The sequence below is a fragment of the Nomascus leucogenys genome, chromosome 4 (genome assembly GCF_006542625.1).
Source record: "Nomascus leucogenys isolate Asia chromosome 4, Asia_NLE_v1, whole genome shotgun sequence".
NCBI lineage: Eukaryota > Metazoa > Chordata > Mammalia > Primates > Hylobatidae > Nomascus > Nomascus leucogenys.
Window position 1 is genome coordinate 100,429,537 of NC_044384.1, and position 22,891 is coordinate 100,452,427.

At 42.1% G+C, this 22,891-nt stretch overlaps 1 protein-coding gene across 5 annotated transcripts in view; it reads right to left on the reverse strand.

Moving 5' to 3' along the window:
- DOCK3 (dedicator of cytokinesis 3) overlaps nucleotides 1-22,891 on the reverse strand; it is a 653,304-nt gene that overhangs the window by 95,826 nt on the left and 534,587 nt on the right. For 4 of the 5 annotated variants that reach the window (XM_030811684.1, XM_030811682.1, XM_030811681.1 and 1 more), the window contains exons 24-27: nucleotides 16,580-16,772; nucleotides 12,401-12,528; nucleotides 9,861-10,007; nucleotides 7,425-7,523 (exon numbers count right to left, since the gene is read on the reverse strand). In XM_030811684.1, coding sequence (XP_030667544.1) covers nucleotides 7,425-7,523; nucleotides 9,861-10,007; nucleotides 12,401-12,528; nucleotides 16,580-16,772 — 567 coding nt within the window. The remainder of the gene's footprint in view (nucleotides 1-7,424; nucleotides 7,524-9,860; nucleotides 10,008-12,400; nucleotides 12,529-16,579; nucleotides 16,773-22,891) is intronic. The other variant, XM_030811683.1, reaches the window with a different exon arrangement.

Genomic DNA, 22,891 nt, shown 5'->3' on the forward strand with positions numbered 1-22,891 from the left:
TTCTTTTTTAAATTGAGAAATCACAAAACTGCTTTCCATAATGGCTGGACTAATTTACATTCCCACCAGCAGTGTATAAGTGTTCCCTCTTCTCTGCAACCTCACCAGCATGTTATTTTTTGACTTTTAATTTTTTAATTTTAATTTTTACTATTTTGAGACAGGGCCTTGTCCTGTCACCCAGGTGGGAGAAATGTGGTACAATCAGCTCGCTGCAGCCTTGATTTCCTGGGCCCAAGCGATCTTCTTACCTCAGCCTCCCAGATAGCTTGGACCACAGGCACATGTCATCATGTCTGGGTAATTTTAATTTTTTTTGTCAAGATGGGGTCTTGCTATGTTGCCCAGGCTGGTCTTGAATTCCTGGGCTCAAGTGATCTTGCTGCCTCAGCTTCCCAATATTTTTTTGACTTTTTAATAACAGCTATTCTGAGTGGTCTCAGATAGTATCTTGCTGTGGTTTTCATTTGTATTTCTCCAGTGATTAGTGATGTTTTTCATGTGCTTGTTTGCTGTATGTCCTCTTTTGAAAAGTGTCTGTTCATGTCTTTTGCCCACTTTTTAACAGAGTTGTTTTTTTGCTTGTGAATTTAAGTTCCTTACAGATTCTAGTTATCAGACCTTTGTCAGATGCGTAGTTTGCAAATATTTTCTCCCATTCTGTGGCTTGCCTGTTTATTCTGTTGAGAGTTTTTCTGTGCAGAAGCTCTTTAATTAGATCACATTCATCAATTTTTGCTTTTGTTGCAAATTGCTTTTGGTATCTTTGTCATGAAATCTTTGTCAGGGCCTATGTCCAAGTAGTTCTTTTTTAAGTTATTTGAAAATCTTCCAGAGTTTTTATAATTTTAGGTTTCACATTTAAGTCTTTAATTCATCTTGAGTTAATTTTTGTATATGGTGTGACGAAGGGGTCCAGTTTCAATCTGCATATGGCTAACCAGTTATCCCAGCACCATTTGTTGAATAGGAAGTCTTTTCCCCATTGCTTCTTTTTGTCAACTTTGTTGTAAATGAGATTGTTGTAGGTATGCAGCTTTATTTCTGGGTTCTGTATTCGGTTCCTTTGGTCTATGTGTCTGTTTTTTGTATCCGTACCATGCTGTTTTGGTTACTGTAGCCTTGTAGTATAGTTTGAAGTCAGGTAATGTCATGCCTCCAGCTTTGTTCTTTTTGCTTAGGACTGCTTTGGCTATTCAGGCTTTTTTTATTCCATATCAATTAAAAAAAGTTTTTTTTTTAAATTCTGTGAGAAATGTCATTGGTAACTTAATAGGAATAGCAATGAATGTGTAAATTGCTTTGAGTTGTATGGTCATTTTAACAATATTGATTCTTCATTCTTCCTAGCCATGAAGATGGAATGTTTTTCCATTTGTTTGTGTAATCTCTGATTTATTTTAGCAGTTTTGTAATTCTCCTTGTAGAGATCTTTTACCTCTCTGGTTAGTTTTATTCCTAGATACTTTATTCTTTTTGTGGCTATTGTGAATGGAATTACATTCTTGATTTGGCTCAGCTTGAATGTTGTCGGTGTATAAAAATGCTACTGATTTTTTACATCGATTTTTGTATCCTGAAACTTTGCTGAAGTTGTTTATCAGATCTAGGAACTTTTGGGCAGAAGTTATGGGGTTTCCTAGGTAAAGAATTATAACATCTGTAAACAGAGATAGTTTGACTTCCTCTCTTCCTATTTGGATGTGTTTTCTTTCTCTTGCCTGATTGCTTTGGCTAGAACTTCCAAACTAAACTCTTTTTTTATTTGAGATGGAGTCTTGCACTGCTGCCTGGGCTGGAGTGCAATGGCATGATCTTGGCTCACTGCAACCTCTGCCTCCTGGGTTCAAGCAATTCTCCTGCCTCAGCCTCCCAAGTAGCTGGGATTACAGGCGCCCGCCACCACACCCAGCTAATTTTTTTTATTTTTAGTAGAAACGGGGTTTCACTATGTTGGCCAGATTGGTCTCAAACTCCTGACCTTGTGATCTGCCCGCCTTGGCCTCCCAAAGCGCTGGGATTACAGGTGTGAGGCACCGCACCCGGCCTTACCCTCTTTTTAAAATTTCTTTTTGTTCCTCAGATTATATAATTTTCAGTGACCTGTTTTTGATTTCACTAATCCTTTCTTCTGCTTGATCTAGTCTGCTGCTGAATCCTTTTATTGACATTTTCAGTTTAGAGTATTCTTCAGCTCTATGATTTGTTTGGTACTTATGTACACTTTCTGTTTCTTTGTTGAGATTCTCAGTTTATTCTTTCATTGCTCTCCTGACCTCAGTGAGCATCTTTATGAACATTATTTTGAATTCCCTGTTGGATGTTCACATATCTACACTGCACTTGGGCTGGTTTCTGGAGATTTATCTTATTCTTTTGTTTGAAATATACTACTGTTTATTTTCCTTGATGCTCTGTGGTTCATTTCTGCATATGAGATAAGACAATTATTTCTCCCAATCTTGTCAGATTGGCCTTGTGTAGAAGGATCTCACCAATCCATGGATCCAGAGATTCTAAGGTGCCTCTCAAATCTTTGTGTTTGTGCAGACTGCTGTCTCTGTTTTGGGTGGCCTCCTGGAGCTTAGGATGTGCCATGTCCTCTCCATACTCTGAAACTGGTAACTTAGGAGCCAGACTCTTGTTGTGTAGCTACAAATATTAAAGTGTTGGATGCATGCTCCAGTTCATTGCATCTTCATGGTAAAGCTGAACATGGGCATTTATATCCCACTGTTGCTGCACTAAGCTGGGGAAGAGGATCTGTTGCAAACGTTGTATGTCTACCTCTTGGCTTTCTGTGATCTAGGGCCACTCAGGAATACAAAGCCCCATTTTCCCAGGGTTAGGTTATTAAGGAGATAGTCTCTTGGGTGGGAGCTATAGAAGTTGTGGCACTTCATGTGTGGCCAATGCCTTCCAGGAAGAATGGGTACACTTGGACTTATCACTGTGGTGAGCCAAAGGAAAGGCTCATGAAGTACTGAGCTCTGGCTCAGGCTGCTAAATGGTTATTGTTTGTTTGCTCCATTAGCTCCCTGAAACAAGTTCAAAATAAGCCAAGCCATAAAGCAGCCACTGGAATTATGTGCCATGAGACCCTTCTAAAGAGAAAAATCGGAGCTGCATGTTCCTGCCCCTTTTCTGCACTACTCCAAAGGGGTATTAGCTCCTGGAAGTGTTTGTGTGCTCATTTAAAACCATCTCTTCGTTCTGTGATCTAGGGAGATTAATAAATGCCTAGTTCTTTCTGCTCCTAGAACTAAGAGGTTTAGGAAGGAGTCCTTCGGGAGGTAACTGTAAAAGTTGGGGTACTTGATGCATGGCATAAACCCCTTCCAGGGAGAAACAGAGAGGTGAGTTTTTAAAGCCACTTTTCTGCACTGATCCTGGCAGATGAAGACCCTGGAAGTATTTATGTGCTCATATAAAACTGCAATTTTTTTCCTGAGGTCTAGACAGACTCATATATATGCAGCTTCCCTTGCTCCCAATGCTGGGAGGTTTAGGATGCAGTCCTTCGGGTAGAAGCTGTAAAAGTTGGAGTACTCAATATGTGGACAATTCTTTCCAGGAGGGATTAATAGGCCTGCAATTGTTCCTGGGATGAGCTAGGGGAGAAGGCCTGCGAAGTACCAATCTGCTTCTCAGGCTGCTGGTGGGCCAATACTTGCCTGTCCCTTTAACTCATGAATGTAAGTGAGTTAGAAGCCAGATCACCAAGTAGTCATACACTCCTTCCAGGGAGAAACAGAGGAACTATGTTTTTAAGCCCCTTCTCTGCACTGTTTCAGGAAGATAAAGCCCCAGAAGTGCTTGCATGCTCATACGAAACCACGACCTTTTCATGTAGTCTACGGACACACGCATGCCAGTCCCCTTTATTCCCAGAACAGGGAGGTTTAGGATGCAGTCCCTTGGGTAGAAGCTATAAAAGCTGGGATGCTCAATGTGTGGACAAACTCCTTCCAGGAGAGGAGTTTGTCTGAAATTATCACTAGGGTGAGCTGGGGGAGGAGGCTCAGGAAGTGCCAATCTGCTGCTCAGGCTAGCAGCAAGCTACTACTTGTCTGCTCCTTTAACTCCCCAGTCTAAGTCAGTAAGAAGCCAGACTGCCACATGTCCACTGAAAGAGTTTGTCTGTTCCTGAGAGACACATGGAGCTGCATTTTTGGAGCCCTTTCTATGCACTGCTTCTAGAGGATAAAGCCCTGGAAGTCCTTGTGTGTCCATATAAAATTGCTTTTTCCCTGTGATCTAGAGATACTTACATGTGTCAAACTTCCTCCCCTCCGGAGCCAAACCATGGCAAATCTTAGAATTAGGGTGGTATATGTGAGGTCCAAACCCTCTTCTCCACAGTGAGCAGGTAAACGTTAAGGATTCCTTTCCTGATTTTATGGTGCAGTGTCAGGGGTGGGGTTTATGCCTGAGTGTGCCCCTCAGCTTTTCCTACCCATTCAATGTGGATGTTTCCTCAGTTTCCTGGTGGGTAAAAGTCTTTCAATGGATCTCCTTCTCTCAGAGGGAAGTGATTCATGAATAGATGTTTATTTGGTGTCTGTGGGTAGAGGGAAAGTCAGGAGCTTCCTATTTTTCTGTGTGGCTCACGTCATTCCTTGACAATTTTCACATGTTAAGCCAACCTTGCATTTCTGGGATAAATCCTACTTGATCATGTTATATAATTCTTTTACTATGTTGGTGGATTCAGTTTGCTGGTATTTTGCTGGACATTTTTGTGTTTATATTCATAAGGGGTATTGGTTTGTAGTTTGCTTTTCTTGTGATGTCTTTGTCCAGGTTTCTTATCACAATATTTATTACTGACCTCATAAAATGAGTAGGTAAATGTTCTGTCCTCTTCTACTTTTTGGGATAGTTTGCAAAGGATTGATATTAATTCTTATTTAAAAATTTGTTAGAATTCACCAATTAAGGCATCTGGTCCTGGGCTTTTCTTTGTGGGAAGTTTTTCTTTTCCTTTTTTTTTTTTTTTTTTGAGACAGAGTTTCACTCTTGTTGCCCAGGCTGGAGTGCAATGGCACAATCTTGGCTCACTGCAACCTCCACCTCCCAGGTTCAGGTGGTTCTACTGCCTCAGCCTTCTGAGTAGCTGGGATTACAGGCGTGCACCACCACACCAGTATAATTTTGTATTTTTAGTAGAGACAGGGTTTCTCTATGTTGGTCAGGTCAGGCTGGTCTCGAACTCCCGACCTCAGGTGATCTGCCTCTGCCTGCCTCGGCCTCCCAAAGTGTCGGGATTACAGGTGAGAGCCACTGCGCCTGGTTGGAAGTCTTAAATTACTAACTTGATGTCACTATTTGTGATGAGTTTTTTTAAGATGGATATAATCAGAAGCATTAAATTGTACACTTTAAAAGTATGAATTTTATGGTATAATTATAGCTTAATTAGGTCGTAGCCTATTCCTCTCTCTTATTTGGAAGTGTTTTTGCCTCTCTCAGCATTTCACAAGTTACTTCCTCTCTTCCTTTGTTCTCCTCTGCCTTTGCCTCTTTTGGGAAGTTCTAAGTTGCTAGCCAATTGGGTCGGGTATAGAATGTGAGGTCCCATTCCAGCCAATGGAAACCAGATACAGCAGTAGGGTGGATGTGTCAGGTTATAAATGACCCTGTCTCCTTTGTTTGTGTATGCTCTTGTGGCTGGACTGCTAGCGAGTGCACCCTTTCTGCAGAAGGTAAACTAGCCTTGCTGAGGAATCCTTTGTCTCAGTGTAGATCTTTTGTGACATCGAACTCCTGTGCCCAACACAGGAGAAGTGGAAGACTCCTCTCTGGGGAATGAACAAGTCCAAGTCCTCCAGACACAGGAATTAGGGAATGCTCTGACCAAAAGGGCAGCTCTCTTTGGCCATCTACAGGGAAGCCTGCTAGAGAAAGCCCTGCCTATACATAGAGTTTGTAATCAGCACTAAAGGACTTCACTTTTAGATACACACTATCATCCAGCAGTCTCTACAGGAAAGTCTGCAGGAGGAGAGTCTCCAACACAAAAGATAGTGACTGAAATAAATAAAAGCAGTGGGGGAGCAAATCTCTAGGAAAAAAAATTGATCTGACATCTCATAGATTTGACCATAAGGCAAGCTGGAAGAAGAGATATATTAGAAAGATGATAGCAAGAGTGGGAAATCCTCACCAGATTTGATGACCAAAACAAAACAAAGCATAAGCAAATAAAAAAAGAGGCAATTAATTTTTATAAAAACAATAAGTTCGACAACAAGCTTGTCTAACCCACGGCCCATGGGCCATATGCAGCCCAGGATGGCTTTGAATGCAGCCCAACACAGATTTGTAAACTTCCTTAAAATATTATGATATATATATTTTAGCTTATCAGCTATCGTTAGTGTTAGTGTATTTAATGTGTGGCCCAAGATAATTCTTCTTCCAATGTGGCCTAGGGAAGCCAAAAGACCGGACATCACTGTTCTACAAGAAAAGAAATACAATCCCAGGACAGTCTTGGCTCACTACAGTACTTATTTAGCTGTAATAAAGAAAAGATAAACAATATAATCAATGCAAACAAAAATATATGAAAACTACATTGGGAGAATGGGAGGAAGGATGTGTGTGTGACAGAGGAATGATTCTGGAGAATCATTTTCATTTTCCATAGAAAGAGGAAAATAGATAATAACAATAGCTAAAAATAGTAGTAGAAGCTTCCTGAAGAATAGCAAAAGAATTGAAAGTGGCTGCCTTTGTGGAGTAGGAACTGGACATGAGTCAGGCTGAGCCAGGAAACCATTGTATTTTTTAAAAAAATTATTTCTGGGCCCAATCGATCCTCTCACTTTAGCCTCAAGAGTAGCTAGGACTACAGGTGTTTTATATTATGAACTTTGGTAGTACGCTTTGGCTTTTTAAAGTATGTATAGCAATCTGTGATAAAAATAAGCCCCTCAGTGCTCCAGACCCAGAGTTTGGCAGCAAATGAGCAGTGCACACCCTTGCTCTCTAAAGGTATCTTCCACAAATATATTTAAATGAAAAAAAATTGACACCATTATTATTATTAAAGGTATTAAAACAGCAAATCCTAATTTGCAGGTACAAAATAATAAGGGTAACTGCCAAGTTACTAAGAAAGGAAGGAGTCCTGGTTTTCCGACAACCAGCGTGGGACAGAATAGCCTCTAATAGAGGCACATCATCACAGAGCCACTAATAGTCAAGGAAAACTTGGCAGTGTTACCAGGGTCCAGCTGTGAGGACACTGCTGGCTTTCAGCTTCTGGAGGCCAACACTCAGCTGTAAAGTAGGGCTGGTGAATCCTACACCCATGGCAATGCTAGTCACTTGCACTCATCCCCCTGACAGGGAAAAAGCCCCCGGGGAGCGCTGGCTGCACACTTCCTCTCCCAGAGGAAAGGTGTTCTACTGCCTACCTTGAGTTCATCTTTGCTCTGGAAGTTGTCCAGGAGGTGCTGGAAATGGGTGTCACACATCTGGCGGAGCAGTGAGAGAAGGCAGGACACATACTCGCCCTAGGGAGCAACCCAAAAAAACACTTAGCATGGCCAATTGCAAGGGCTGTGTTCCCCCAATCGACAGAGGGCAAGGAGAGAAGGGAGGGTCTGAGATGGCCCCAATGATCATGGAAGAAAGATGACAAATCTAGCCCTCTAAAGCTTTCTTTTCTGCTAAGGAAAGCCCGGAGGGATTGGCGGCGGGGGAATAAGCCCTCTGCAGTATGGGGCTATTGAAAAACCTCAAACTATAATAAAGTAGTACTGCAAAGTGAGACAAATATTCTCCCTTTTTTTCCTAGGAAAGTTTTGGCTAAATAGTCCTTTGCTGCCAAGGCACTGTACTGAAGTCTATAGAGGATACTTGGAACAGGGGAGAGCTTAACCTCCTCTGGATAGAATTTGGACTCTGCCGATCCTGCTGGGCTAGAGCAGCCCTTCTACAAGGACTTCTTTGGAACCTCCTAGAATTTGCATAGGGTTACTGGACTGGGCAAACAAAACACAGTGGATCAATATGCCTGTATGAAAGGCAGAGGAGTTAAAACTGACCTTTTTGAGGGGACAAGCTATGGGCTTTAAGACAAGTAGAAATTAAAGGAGAAATATCAATGTTCAAAATGTCTTCAAGTCCCAACTGGGATACACGGAATAAAATCCTGCTTTAAGGACTTCAAAAACCATCTTACAGCAACTTTTGGCATGGGGCAGACAAGCATGGCCTCCTCTTAGTTGCCTCCTTAAAAGGGAGGGAGAACACTTACTTCACTTGGGCAATTTTCAAATGTTTATAAACTCATGAGGAAGTGACAACAGGTTTTAGTCTCTCAAACCCTTTCTAGGTCTCTGAAATTATTATTATTGTTGTTTTCTGAGATGGAGTTTCGCTCTTGTTGCCCAGTCTGGAGTGCAATGGCATGATCTTGGCTCACTGCAACCTCCACCTCCTAGGTATAAGCGATTCTCCTGCCTCAGCCTCCCGAGTAGCTGGGATTACAGGCGCCCACCACTATGCCCGGCTCATTTTTTTTTTTTGTATTTTTAGTAGAGACAGGGTTTCGCCATGCTGGCCAGGCTAGTCTCAAACTCCTGACCTCAGATGATCCATCTGCCTCGGCCTCCCAAAGTGTTGGGATTACAGGCATAAGCCACCGCGCCTGGCCTGAAATTATTAAAAATACATGTGTGCAAAATATATATGTTCATGAACCTTATTTTTATCTGAAAAATGGGCATAATAAGCTATAGGTAATTTGTCATGAGGGTCAGATGGGTTAATGTACATAAAGCATTTAAGAATAAAGTCCATTATGTAAAAAGGTACTGAATAAATTACAGTTATTATCATCCTCATTATAATCTACATAAAATGAATCACTTCCTTAGTACTGCTAAATGAGCTAATATTGGACAAGTGCTTAAAGCAGGGTCTGGCCCACAGCAAGCACTGTGTAAGTGCTGGTTAGAAGGCTGGGTTACCAGGAAATGCCAGGGTACACATATATATATATGTTTTTTACTTACAGTGAGAGTGCCTTCAACAGAGGCTCCTAAAGGAGCAGACACTCTTTCCCCCAGTGCTCCAGAACACATACCTGCTCCCTGAGTGCTCCCTGCTCTCCCTAGCACGCTGTAGCTTGGCCTGCTCCAGAGGGTTTTCTTCAGAGAGATCACTGTAATCTCCCATCTGCCAATGGAAAGATTCCACGAAAACTGTTTATCATGTCCCCACCTCAGGGCTGAGAAGTAAGTCTACTCTGGAGTTGGGGTGCATGAGGGGCCCAAGGCATTGTCTCTCTGCCCCTCCTGAGAAGCCTTCCCAGTTTGTTTCTCTTCTAATTAGATCACAGAAAAATCATTATTCACTAATACCAGTGAAATTTACTTCATCACATTTTTCCAAATGCTAAAAATTTAGATACAAACATAATGGACAAAAGCAACTAATTTGTAGATAGAAGCCAATTCTGAGAAAATTATTCTGTCCTGTACATCATTTAGGAAAACCTGTATGAGGGGGTTCCTAGAAGAAATAGTCTGTTTTTCACCTTCAACCTCTTACTACATCTTACATACATCCCTGCTTCATTCCACAATATAGAAAATGACTTGGCTCAAAGTATGCAGGAAAACAGGACAAGAAACATTCCCCAGATCTGCCTGGGAATATGAACCTGGAGCTTTCAGAGTAGAGAGGAGAGTCAGACTCAAGAAGGGAAGAGGGCAGCATGCTGACAACCATGCAGGAGGGGAGGCTGAGATGAAGGTGGTGGGATGGTAAGATGGAGGGGGAGTGCTGTGGAGAAGCCCCGGGTTAGAAAAGAAGGCAAGAAAACCTGGATGTTAGTTACTAACAGTGATCTCGGCTGTGCACTGCGGGCACCGCTGCCCTCTTACCGCCTCCTGAGCGTGCGATTTGCTCATGATGGTGAGCAGAGTCTGCAAGAGCACGTCCAGGAGGCTCTCCACCATCATCTCTACTTCCTCCATGACATCTGCCTCCTGGAGCGAGCAGCAAGAGAGCACACCATTAGCACCAAGCCAGGCTGAAGTACAGCTGGCAGCACTTACTAGGTCAGCCACATCAGCAGTAGTCTTCTGGATTCGCAACACCAAGCTCTCAGTCTCACCAACATGCAGTGTCAAGGAACACAGGACAATGGCTTTGAGAGAAGGTGAGGCACAACTGCCACTGCTGCCCAGGCATGGTGGCTGGGGCCTTACCCTAACTCAACACCACCTGCAACTTTGAATCTCAAGCAGATACATTAATTTTGATATACAGGGCAGAAGCAAAGATCCTGAGTTATATGTTTTCTTTGATTTCCCTAGAATAGCCAGGAGAAGGCAAAACTCTGCTGACACTTTCGGAAATGATAAAGTTTGAGAAATGGTGACGAATTCACACTACAGGGTGTGGCAGCGGCACCTTCACTAGTGCACAGCACTAATGCACAGAAGTAGCTCATCTTTCTGAGCACCCTGTTTTCTCCTCAGGGTTTTCCCCTTGGGTGCCCTCAATTTTTGCCAGCCAGGACTGCTGCCTAGATATGCCTGGGTCCACTTCTAGCTCCTCAGCACTCTTGCTCGTGTTACAGGGTCCATTTGAAGGACTCCAGCCTCAGTGCATCTTTCTCTGGCCACCTCACAAAAACAATGGAGCATGTCTCCTCATTAAGGGCCACTTCCTAATTTAGGAAGAGTCTGTTATCCTATTATAGACCTCTCACATTCATCTCAAATTCTGTAGCATGATTTTAATTATCTCACAAAGAGATTCCTGTTGCCTCTTGTCTAAGATGTGTATACTATTACTGGTCCTCGTGTCTATCCTTTACCCATACATCAATCTATCATTCACTAAACATTTACCATGTGCCAGTCACTGTTTGAGAACCTGAATATATAGAGGTGAACAAGAGAGATAATATCTCTGCTCTCATTGAGCTTCAATTTCATTGTCCCTCTACCCATCCATCCATTTTAACTATACTCTGCCCCATTCCACATGAAGAATTTGAGCAGCTCTTGGGACCAAAGTCATCTTTCCTATCTGTCGAACTGATCATAACACTTACCAGTGATGTATCTTTGGGTAGTTATAAGCAACTAATTGCACTGACTCTAGCCCTACAAACACAACCAAACCATCACCTCCAAGTTTTTACTGGTTCCCACTCATGTTCCATTCCTCCTCTTTTTTTGCTTCAATTTCTCTCTTTCCTTTAGCAATAAGCTGTCTACCCCCTCAATACAACCTTGGGCTACGAGTAGATCTTATGTGCTTGGTGTGGCTTCTCTGAGGCCTGGTAGGAAGAAGAGCTGCCAAGTCTTACCTGGAGCCAAGATCAAATAATAGGGCCATTATCACCATCATAGTCACTCTCTGCCAAGCTAGACCTCTGTCACCAGATGGCACTTTAAGTTTGAACATTAGAGTATCCTATTGAGTCCCTGTCCCCTGCTCGAACAAAATATACTTTTTTTTTAGGTGCCTCTCCCACTCCGTGTGGATAGTCTATCCTTATCACCTGGCAACTGCCCTTCATTTTAAATGCATGTGAAATTCTATTCTCTAGCAACTTAATAAAATGGCATAATTTAAAAATCCATTTTTGTTCTACATTTCTTTCTTTATGCTTTTCTTTAGTTTCTGAATTTTCTATAAGTAATATGCCTTTCTTCTATGATCAAAAGTACATGAAATAAGTATCATTAAAATAAATTCCTACCCTCACCCGTGCCTAATTCATATCTTTCCTTCTCTCTTTCCCTACCTCAGTTCATCCCCTCCTACCACCGATTTCTTTTAAAAAGAAAAAGTAAAGAGGAAAGAAAATGGGTAAAAGCAATATCAGTTGAAACCCGACCCCTAAAGCACAATTCTACCATCCTCTGAGGCTCAGAGCTCTGGTGGGCAACATTAACCTCTCGTATGCCCTGACCTCATTTGGCACTGTATAGGAATGCCATATGGGTGGAATCAAGCTGTCAGGAAGCTAACAGAAGAGCCTGAATAAGCAAGCTACCTCTCAAGTCTGGATCTGCCTCCCTGTGCTCATGCCTGAATATTCTCAGAAAACTCCCAAGAATCCAGAATTAAAACCTATTGATGGAAACAGCATGACACAGAGTTGGGCTTTGTGGTACTACAGATAACTATATTTCTGGGTAGATTTATGGTAGTGCAACCTTTAAAAATAGCAAGAATGTGTTGTACTGAGAAACCTGCTGGGAACACACAGGCCTCCATTCACTTGGGCACCTTCCTGTCACTGATGAAAGCATCTGTGACTGAAAAGTGCACAAAGTGATCTTTGTTGGTCTGCCTCTGGCTAAAGTAACACAAGACTAGGGAAGAGCTGAGCAGGGTGGAGTGGGTGTGGGGCCACTACCAGAGAGCTGGTCTTGACGATGGAGAAGATGCTGCCAAGAATCCCTGAGCAAATTAGCAGCTCTTTCTGCTGCCTCAGGTGAAGGTGAATGTGATGGAGAACCACAGGAAGCAGGATGCGGCGGGATTCTGGGAGAGAAAATACAAAGGTGAAGAAAACTTTAGAGGAGAACTAGTTACTGCGGGAAGCCAGTGGCACTGTGAGACTTAGCTATTCTCAAAGCAGGTGCGGTTCAGACTAGAGCAATATGAAGGTAATCTCCTCACCTTACAAGGGCCTGAAAGCTCACTGCCTGGAGATTATAAGCCATCACGTGACATTATTCTTCCATCTTTCCTTTGTTCTCATTTCAATACCAAGCATCCATGACATTTTGTGCAGGATGAATGTTAGCAGTCTGCTTCCAAATGAAGTATCTTTTTTTGGAAACAGGGTCTCATTCTGTCACCCAGGCTGGAATGCAGGGGCATGATCATGGCTCCCTGCAGCTTCAATTTTCTAGGATTGCTAGAGCAATCCTCCTACCTCAGCCTCCTACGCAGATGGGACCACAGGTGTATGACACCACACTCGGATAACTTTTTCATTTTTTGTAGATGAGGTCTCACTATGCTGCCCAGCTAGTCTTGAACTCCTGGGCTCAAGCGATCCTCCCTCCTTGTCCTTCCCAAATGCTAAGATTACAGGTGTAAGCCACCACACCTGGTCCCAAATGAAATCTCTTTAATGATCAGACTCCAAATTAAAAGCACAGTTTACAGCGAAAATTCCACTTAAATGGTATACTTAGTATGAACTATGCTGACTGAACTTGCAGGCTTGAAATGGATTATAGATTGTCCCTCTTTATGCCCTGGCTAGGTAGATAGTCTGACACTTCCACTCCTGTGAGCGTTTACCTTGCCACAGCCAACAGGCCTGCTCCCTTTCCCCCACAGGCTTGTTAGATTGCTGCTCAGTGTGTACACAGCAATGAACACAATTGAAGCACGACCTTTGTCTTGTCACAAGACTTTGATAATTGGCCAACATCTATCACCAATCCTACTGAACACTTCAAATGATTTCTCCCAATGTTACCGAATAGCACTTTCATCAGGATCTGACTATATTTAGAATCCTAAATTTAGGAAGGCTGTCCTACTTCAAGCTCCCTTATTAACTCGTTCTGAGACCTCAGGCAAGTTGACTCCTCTCATGAGCTTTATTTTCCTCATCTGTAGAATGGGGTGTAAGGGCCTCTTCTATAATACATTTACTTCACAAGGGAGGTTAGAAGACAAGTGAAATACAAGTGTGAATGTGTTTCTGGCACCCTGTATTCCTATGTAGTCAGTGATTGTGTGACTCTGCAGGTCCCATCATATCTGGCCAGCATGATTTAGTCAGATTATCAGTAACACAAACAAGCCATGGCACTTTGGATTTATTGTTCATATATGTCCTTTGTTAAGAGTTACACATGAAATTCAGACAGCAAATCTTTTTCAGTCAAAGACAAATTACATGACATATAAGAGATTTGGGCACTGCCTTGTCAAATGCTTAGAATATGTTCAAACAGAATAGAATACTAGCTAGTCTAGATTTAAAAGGCTGCTTGAATAAAAAAAGTTGATACTGCACTGTGTAGATGAAAATACCAACATACTTAGTATTTGTAACAACCAATAGCTGCTTACAGAAAAAAAACAGTGGTTAGTTACTAGAACCTGCTGAAGAAGAGACCAAACTTATACTTTGTGAAAACCAGTGCTGGTTAAAGGACATCACTGGTAAAGAACCTTTTGCTTCAGGGAAGATGCTGCAACACAAGCATTCAATGAAAGTGAGATGCAAATGAAATTTTGGTGGTGCTTGTCATCTAAAATCCAGTTACATAGTCCAAGGCCACATAAATATTAAGAAAATTTTTCTGAAGTGTTTGTGTGAAGCAGCAAGTACATGCAGAGATATTAGAAATAAAGTATGTCAGTGAGAGCAGTCTGCTGTTCCCCTTCCCACATATTTTGAAAGCATTTTCTTTCTTTTTTTTTTTTTGAGATAGAGTCTCACTCTGTCGCCCAGGCTAGAGTGCAGCGGCGCAATCTCAGCTCACTGCAAATTCTGCCTCCTGGGTTCACTCCATTCTCTTGCCTCAGCCTCCTGAGTAGCTGGGACTACAGGCGCCCACCACCATGCCTGGCTAAATTTTGTATTTTTAGTAGAGACGGGGTTTCACCATGTTGGCCAGGATGTCTCAATCTCCTGATGTCGTGATCCACCCGCCTCGGCCTTCCAAAGTACTGGGATTACAGGCGTGGGCCACCGTGCCCAGCCGAAAGCATTTTCTTTAAGCAGTGCACAAAGCTCAAGTGTGAACAGTGGCCTTCAGTGACAGTGTGCCCAAACCATTAATAAAGTCTTCAGTATAGGAGCCGGAGAAGAGACAACTGTTTACCAGAATAAACAGTTCCTGGTGGAAAAAAGATGACTTTCTTGGTGGCAGCTTTACTACTACTAGCAATGTCATACGCTGGCAGAGCTAAGTCAAAGGGAACATCTATTTAGTATTACAAATGTGTGTAGCACTGGGCTAGAAATTTTTGTTCTTATACTTTAAAAGTCAAACCTGGCCGGGCGCGGTGTCTCACACCTGTAATCCCAGCACTTTGGGAGGCTGAGGCAGGCGGATCATGAGGTCAGGAGTTTGAGACTAGCCTGGCCAATATGGTGAAACCCTGTCTCTACTAAAAATACAAAAAAAAAAAAAAAATTAGCCAGGCATGGTGGTGCATGCCTGTAGTCCCAACTACTTGGGAGGCCGGGGCAGGAGAATTGTTTGAATCTGGGAGGCAGAGGTTGCGATGAGCTGAGATCATGCCACTGGACTCTAGCCTGGGCAACAGAGTGAGACTCCGTCTCAAGAAAAAAAAAAGTCAAACCTAAAAAATTAACCACCAAAAATTATAAAAATTCTAATAATTGTTTTGCTGGTGTTTTGGATTTATTTCTGTGCCTCAGAAGTTTATCCTACCACAGTGATATTATTCTTAAAGAATCAGGCTCACACTGATCTTAATATTTGGCCATTGAGCATTTGGTTGTCCCTGCAAGGCAGAACTTGATCACATATGATGTGGCTTCAGGAATAAAACCGGAAGTTCTTCGTGAAAGACAGACTAGGCTGCTAATATATTAGATTGTCCTGACCCCTTGGGGAGCATAAAGAGCTCCCTGTCCATTTCTCTCTCTAATCCTTGTTGTTTCTCCAAAGACTGGAAAAGGTATCGAATGGTATGGCAAGGAAACAAGAAAGCACAGGGTCCTCAGGGCCCCCTTTCAGGGCCTCTTTTTTTTTTTTTTTTTTTTTTCTGAGACAGTCTCCCTCTGTTGCCCAGGCTGGAGTACAATGGCATGATCTTGGCTTACTGCCACCTCCACCTCCTGGGTTCGAGCAATTCTCCTGCCTCAGCCTCCTGAGTAGCTGGGATTACAGGTGCCCGCCACCACGCCTGGCTAATTTTTTGTATTTTCAGTAGAGATAGGGTTTCACCCTGTTTGCCAGGCTAGTCTGGAACTCCTGACCTCAAGTGATCTGTAGGGCCTCTTTTATTTTCTTGGTTTATCCTTATTTCCTTGAGATAGTCCCTTCTCTTTTCCTCTCCTTCCTTTCCTGAGGATATGGCAGGCTCTGTTCTTGGAAGCTGTGGGCCTGGAGGCAGGGCCCTCATGAACAAGATTAGCGACCTTTTAAAAAAAGAGACCCCAAAAAAGAGCTGCCTTGGCCCTTCTGCTATGTGAGAACACAGAGAGAAGACAGCTGTCTATGAACCAGGAAGTGGGCCTCACCAGACACTGAATCTGCTGGCGCTTTGATATTAGACTTCCTAACCTCCAGAACTATGAGAAAGTTTGCTGTTTACATGCCACCCAGTCTATGGTATTCTGTTACAGTAGCCTGAATGGACTCAGACACCACCCCAGTGACATGCTCGTATGTATGGATTCCTAGGAATAAACTGTGAGTAAGGCAGTAGGCCTAGGTCTTGGCTGCGTTCTCTATTATAGTTTACCAAAAAATTCTGTATCTTAAGGGTCACTGGTTTCTTGCATAATGGTTGAGGAAACTGATCCTTTGATTATCACTTGGCTATCACCTCTGGAAGGAAGGAGGACTCTCATCCCAACTTGATTTACCTGAGAAAGAAAACAGGCGGCTATCCACTGTCCTGGCAATGGACTGCAGCTTGACCACGTCCATTGACTGCCCAATGTGCACAGTGCTGGGCATGCTCCCCAGTGTCCCTCTCACAAACTCTGCCACCTCTTGCACGGTGAACATTTGCAGCAGCTCGTCAAAGATGGTTGGGAAAGAATTGAGGAGTGCAGCCTGTAGAAGCAAATGAAGCTGTGGTTAGCACAGAGTTAGGGTGTGTGTCTATCTTTCATGCTCAGACAATGATACAAGGTGGTGAGAGGCTGAGAAGACACTGTAGCATCTCTGCCTTGGGTGGGCTCCTCCCTGGCCACTGACTACAGCACTCAGGCATGGAGCAAGAAAAACCAAAAAGGAAATGGAAACAAGATAATTTACTGGGATCCAGGCAATCTGAGGCTTTCATAACTTGCATACAGCATTTGCTGGCAAGAGAATGGGGTATAAAGAAAAATCTGCTCAATGTGGCTTAAGATCCACAGTTGTTTCTATTCATAAAATGGATTTATATTTTTGTTTGTCTCTATGATCAAGTTCTTAACTTTCCAATTTTGGTTCCAAACTCAAGAAAGTATGGCAGAGAGAGCTGAGTTCCTTCAAGCAGCACCAGCTGAACTCTGCTCACAGCCCTGCAGCCAGTGATCCAGTTCTGAGAGCTGTACCATTTCCCCAGAATAGAGATTCTCATTTGCAACCATGAAATATGAAGACTTCATAAATTATTTTCTTCATAAGTGATGCCTGGTAGTCTCAAGAGTAAATTCAAGAGGATGGGAAATGTGTGTATTTAGTTAGCCATAAACTCTTGAGGACTATTCACGTGGGCTTAGAGTTCAGCCACCTAGACACCCAAGCAAGGGAGTGGGAGTGTGCATGTTAGGCTTTTCTTCTAGGATGTAAGCTCTGGCAGACCATAAGGTAGTTTCTTGAGAACAATCTGATAATAGAACAGTTCCACAGCCTTTGGGAGGCAGAGCACTATAGGAGAAAGAGAATGGGTTTTGGAAGTAGACACAAGTTCAAATCCAAGCTTTAACACTTACCTGACACATAAACTTTGGCAAGTTACTGCCTAATTCTCTGTTTCCCCATCTATAAAATGGGGATGATGCTATTATTTATGTCTTGATACTGGTATGAGGGAAATTTTTACATGAAGTTTCTCGTAGAGTGCCTGGAACACAATAGGCCTTTGATACATGCTGGTTCTCATTATTTTCTCTTGTCTAAGTGAAGCAGCATGAAGACTTTTTTCACTTCTCTTTTTTTTTTTATTATACTTTAGGTTTTAGGGTACATGTGCACAATGTGCAGGTTTGTTACATATGTATCCATGTGCCATGTTGATTTCCTGTATCCATTAACTCGTCATTTAGCATTAGGTATATCTCCTAATGCTGTCCCTCCCCCCTCCCCCAACCCCCCTTATGCCATTAACTCAGGATTTACAAAGAGAAACGGAGTACCATCTTGAGACAAAAAGGTGAGAATGCACCCTTCCCAAATGGCAGGTTGGGGAGGGAAGGCTGTTTTCTTGACTGCTCCATCAGGCAACAAACACTGGCTTAGAGTGAATGAAAATTTATGCCATGGAAAACAGGCTTGTGCTGTGGTCTTTATTCGAGCCAGGCCCAGTTGCAGAACTTATACGAATTCTATCTGCAGATTTATAACTCCCTGGAATATCAAGGAGATTGTTTTGCAGTAATTAGAACCAGAACAAAACACATCGTTAGCAGCTTAGATATAAAAGACAAAGGAGTGGTGAAGTAGTGTTGCTTTATAATCAATAACAAACAGTAACTCATTTGCTCTCTTAAATGGTAAAATATCCTGTACTTAGACACCAGGACAGAAGGATTCTCACACCCTGACATCTTCTAGTGGTCATAATCAAAGATATAAAGTCTAACTGAATTTTATATATATATATATATATATATATATATATATATATGGAGGGGGAGCGAGAGAGAGAGAGAGAGAGAGAGAGAGAGAGTTGTGAAACTCAGGAAACATGAGCCTTGCACCAAAGAAGAAGGTCTGATTCTCACACAGGTCTTAGCCAAGACCAGATCTAAGCTATTTATCTTGATGTAGTAGGAGTGTGCCACTCAGTACAGGGCATTACTGTGTTACAAAGTTCCCAGAAAGCGTATCTGCATTGCTTTGCTAGCTACCTCTAATCTCTCCATATTTTGGCTGTGGGAGGGGAATGGAAGAGGAAGATGAGCAGCTTAAGGTACTTAGAAGGGGAGATCACAGGTGTCTTCCTTACAGAAGCACCTGGAAGCCTTGAGGTACTCATAGAGTTCCTTATAGACTCCCTTATAGAGTCCACTCCCTTATAGAGTCAAGGAAGCCTTAAGGTACTCCCAGTTGATCACCTGTCCTCTGGGCTGAGAAACCTACAGGCAACTGGTATCAAGAGGCAACACAGAGGCAAGTGGAAAACAAAAAAGTACACTATTTTAATATTAAATGAGGCAGAGTTTAAATACATACTTGGGCTAACAATATACCTGGCAGTGACTGAATGACTGGACATGAGAGAGGCTGTCTGATCTTTGCTGACAGGTTTTGGTGTAATATTTAGCTTCAAAAAGTTGAAGAACTATATACCATTACATAAAAATTGACATTCATCTTGTAAGGAAAAATACCTCCCTTTTGACTGGGGTAATGAATTCTTGATTTGTTCTAGGGTAAGGCTGTGTGGAAAGGTAACAGATTCGCTGGCCAGGCAGTTTTGTTTATTTTTGAGACAGAGTTTCACTCTGTCGCCCAGGCTGGAGTGCAGTGGTGCAATCACAGCTCACTGTAGCCTTAACTTCTTGGGCTCAGGTGATTGGTCAGGTAGTTTTAATATAAGAAAGCAAACTTTCTTCCCATACTGATATTTCTAATATTGAATCTAATCTAATCTTTTTTCGAAGTTTTATTTTAATTATTATACTTTAAGCTCTGGGATGCACATGCAGAACGCGCAGGTTTGTTACGTAAGTATACAGGTGCCATGGCGGTGTGCTGCACCCATCAACCCGTCATCTACATTAGGTATTTCTCCTAATGCTATCCCTCCCCTAGTCCCCCAACCCTCAACAGGCCCAGGTGTGTGATGTTCCCCTCCCTGTGTCCATGTGTTCTCACTGTTCACCTCCCACTTATGAGTGAGAACATGTGGTGCCTGGTTTTCTGTTCCTGTGTTAGTTGACTGAGAATGATGGTTTCCAGCTTCATCCATGTCCCTGCAAAGGACATAAACTCATCCTTTTTCATGGCTGCATAGTATTCCATGGTGTATATGTGCCACATTTTCTTTATGTAGTCTATGACTGATGAGCATTTGGGTTGGTTCCAAATCTTTGCTATTGTCAACAGTGCTGCAATAAACATATGCGTGTGGCTGGGTGCGGTGGCTCATGCCTGTAATCCCAGCACTTTGGGAGGCTGAGGCAGGTGGATCACCTGAGGTCAGGAGTTCGAGACTAGCCTGGCAAACAGGGTGAAACCCCGTTTCTAATAAAAAATAAAAAAATTAGCTGAACATGGTGGCATGCGCCTGTAATCCCGGCTACTCAGGAGGCTGAGGCAGGAGAATCGCTTGAACATGGGAGGTGGAGGTCGCAGTGAGCTGGGATCACTGCATGGCACTCCAGCTTGGGCAACAAGAGTGAAACTCCATCAAAAAAAAAAAAAAGAAAGAAAGAAAGAAAGAAAGACAGAAAGAAAAAAACCATACGTGTGCATGTGTCTTTATAGTAGAATGACTTACAATCCTTAGGGTTTATAGCCAGTAATGGGATGGCTGGGTCAAACGGCATTTCTAGTTCTAGATCCTTGAGGAATCGCCACACTGTCTTCCACAATGGTTGAACTAATTTACACTTCCACCAACAGTGTAAAAGCGTTCCTATTTCTCCACATCCTCTCCAGCATCTGTTGTTTCCTGACTTTTTAATGATCGCCATTCTAACTAGTGTGAGATGGTATCTCATTGTGGTTTTGATTTGCATTTCTCTAATGACCAGTGATGATGAGCTTTTTTTATATGATGGTTGGCTGCATAAATGTCTTCTTTTGAGAAGTGTCTGTTCATATCCTTCACCTGCTTTTTGATGTTTTTTTCTTGTAAATTTAAGTTCTTTGTAGATTTTGGATATTAGCCCTTTGTCAGATGGATAGATGGCAAAAATTTTTTCCTATTCTATAGGTTGCCTGTTCACTCTGATGATAGCTTCTTTTGCTGTGCAGAAGCTCTTTAGTTTAATTAGATTCCATTTGTCAATTTTGGCTTTTGTTGCCATTGCTTTTGGTGTTTTAGACGTGAAGTCTTTGCCCATGCCTATGTCCTGAATGGTATTGCCTAGATTTTATTCAGGGTTTTTATGGTTTTAGGTCTTATGTTTAAGTCTTTAATCCATCTTAAGTTAATTTTTGTATAAGGTGTAAGGAAGGGGTCCAGTTTCAGTTTTCTGCATATGGCTAGCCAGTTTGCCAACACCATTTATTAAATAGGGAATCCTTTCCCCATTGCTTGTTTTTGTCAGGTTTGTCAAAGATCAGATGGTTGTAGATGTGTGGTATTATTTCTGAGGCCTCTGTTCTGTTCCATTCGTCTATATATCTGTTTTGGTACCAGTACCATGCTGTTTTGGTTACTGTAGCCTTGTAGTGTAGTTTGAAGTCAGGTAGCATAATGCCGACAGCTTTGTTCTTTTGGCTTAGGATTGACTTGGCAATGCAGGCTCTTTTTTGGTTCCATATGAACTTTAAAGTAGTTTTTTTATAATTCTGTGAAGAAAGTCAGTGGTAGCTTGATGGTGATAGCAGTGACTCTATAAATTACTTTGGGCAGTATGGCAATTTTCACAATATTGATTCTTCCTATCCATTAGCAAGGAATGTTTTTCCATTTGTCTGTGTCCTCTCTTATTTCCTTGAGCACTGGTTTGTAGTTCTCCTTCAAGAGGTCGTTCATATCCCTTCTAAGTTGTATTCCTAGGTATTTTATTCTCTTTGTAGCAATTGTAAATGGGAGTTCACTCCTGATTTGGCTGTTTGTCTATTATTAGCGTATAGGAATGCTTGTGAGTTTTGCACATTGATTTTGTATCCTGAGACTTTGCTGAAGTTGCTTATCAGCTGAAGGAGATTTTGGGCTGAGACAATGGGGTTTTCTAAATATATAATCATGTCATCTGTAAACAGAGACACTTTCACTTCCTTTCTTCTTATTTGAATGCCCTTTATTTCTTTCTCTTGCCTGACTGCCCTGGCCAGAACTTCCAACACTATGTTGAATAGGAGTGGTGAGAGAGGGCATCCTTGTCTTGTGCTGGTTTTCAAAGGGAATGTTTCCAGCTTTTACCCGTTCAGTATAATATTGGCTGTGGGTTTGTCATAAATAGCTCTTATTACTTTGAGATATGTTCCATCAATATCTAGTTTATTGAGAGTTTTTAGCATGAAGGGATGTTGAATTTTATCGAAGGCCTTTTCTGCATCTATTGAGATAATCAAGTAGTTTTTGTCATTGGTTCTGTTTATGTGATGGATTACATTTATTTTTTTGTGTAGGTTGAACCAGCCTTGCATCCCAGGGATGAAGCTGACTTGATTGTGGTGGATAAGCTTTTTGATGTGCTGCTGGATTCAGTTTGCTAGTATTTTATTGAGGATTTTCGCATTGATGTTCATCAGGGATAGTGACCTGAAATTTTCTGTTTTTGTTGTGTCTCTGCCAGGTTTTGGTATCAGGATGATGCTGGCCTCATAAAATGAGTTCGGGAGGAGTCCTTCTTTTTCTATTGTTTGGAATAGTTTCAGAAGGAATGGTATCACCTCCTCTTTGTACCTCTGGTAGAATTTGGCTGTGAATCTGTCTGGTCCTGGGCTTTTTTTGGTTGTATGCTGCTAATTTCTACCTCAATTTCAGATCTTGCTATTGGTCTATTCAGGGGTTCAACTTCTTCCTGGTTTAGTCTTGGGACGGTGTGTGTGTCCAGGAATTTATACATTTCTTCCAGAGTTTCTAGTTTATTTGCACAGAGATGTTTATAGTATTCTCTGATGGTAGTTTCTATTTCATGGGATCAGTGGTGATCGCCCCTTTATCATATTTTTTGTTGTGTCTATTTGATTCTTCTGTCTTTTCTTCTTTATTAGTCTGGCTAGCAGTCTATCTATTTTGTTAATCTTTTCAAAAAACCAGCTCCTGGATTCATGAACTTTTTCAAGGATTTTTCGTGTCTCTGTTCTGATCTAAGTTATTTCTTTTTCTTTTTTTTTTT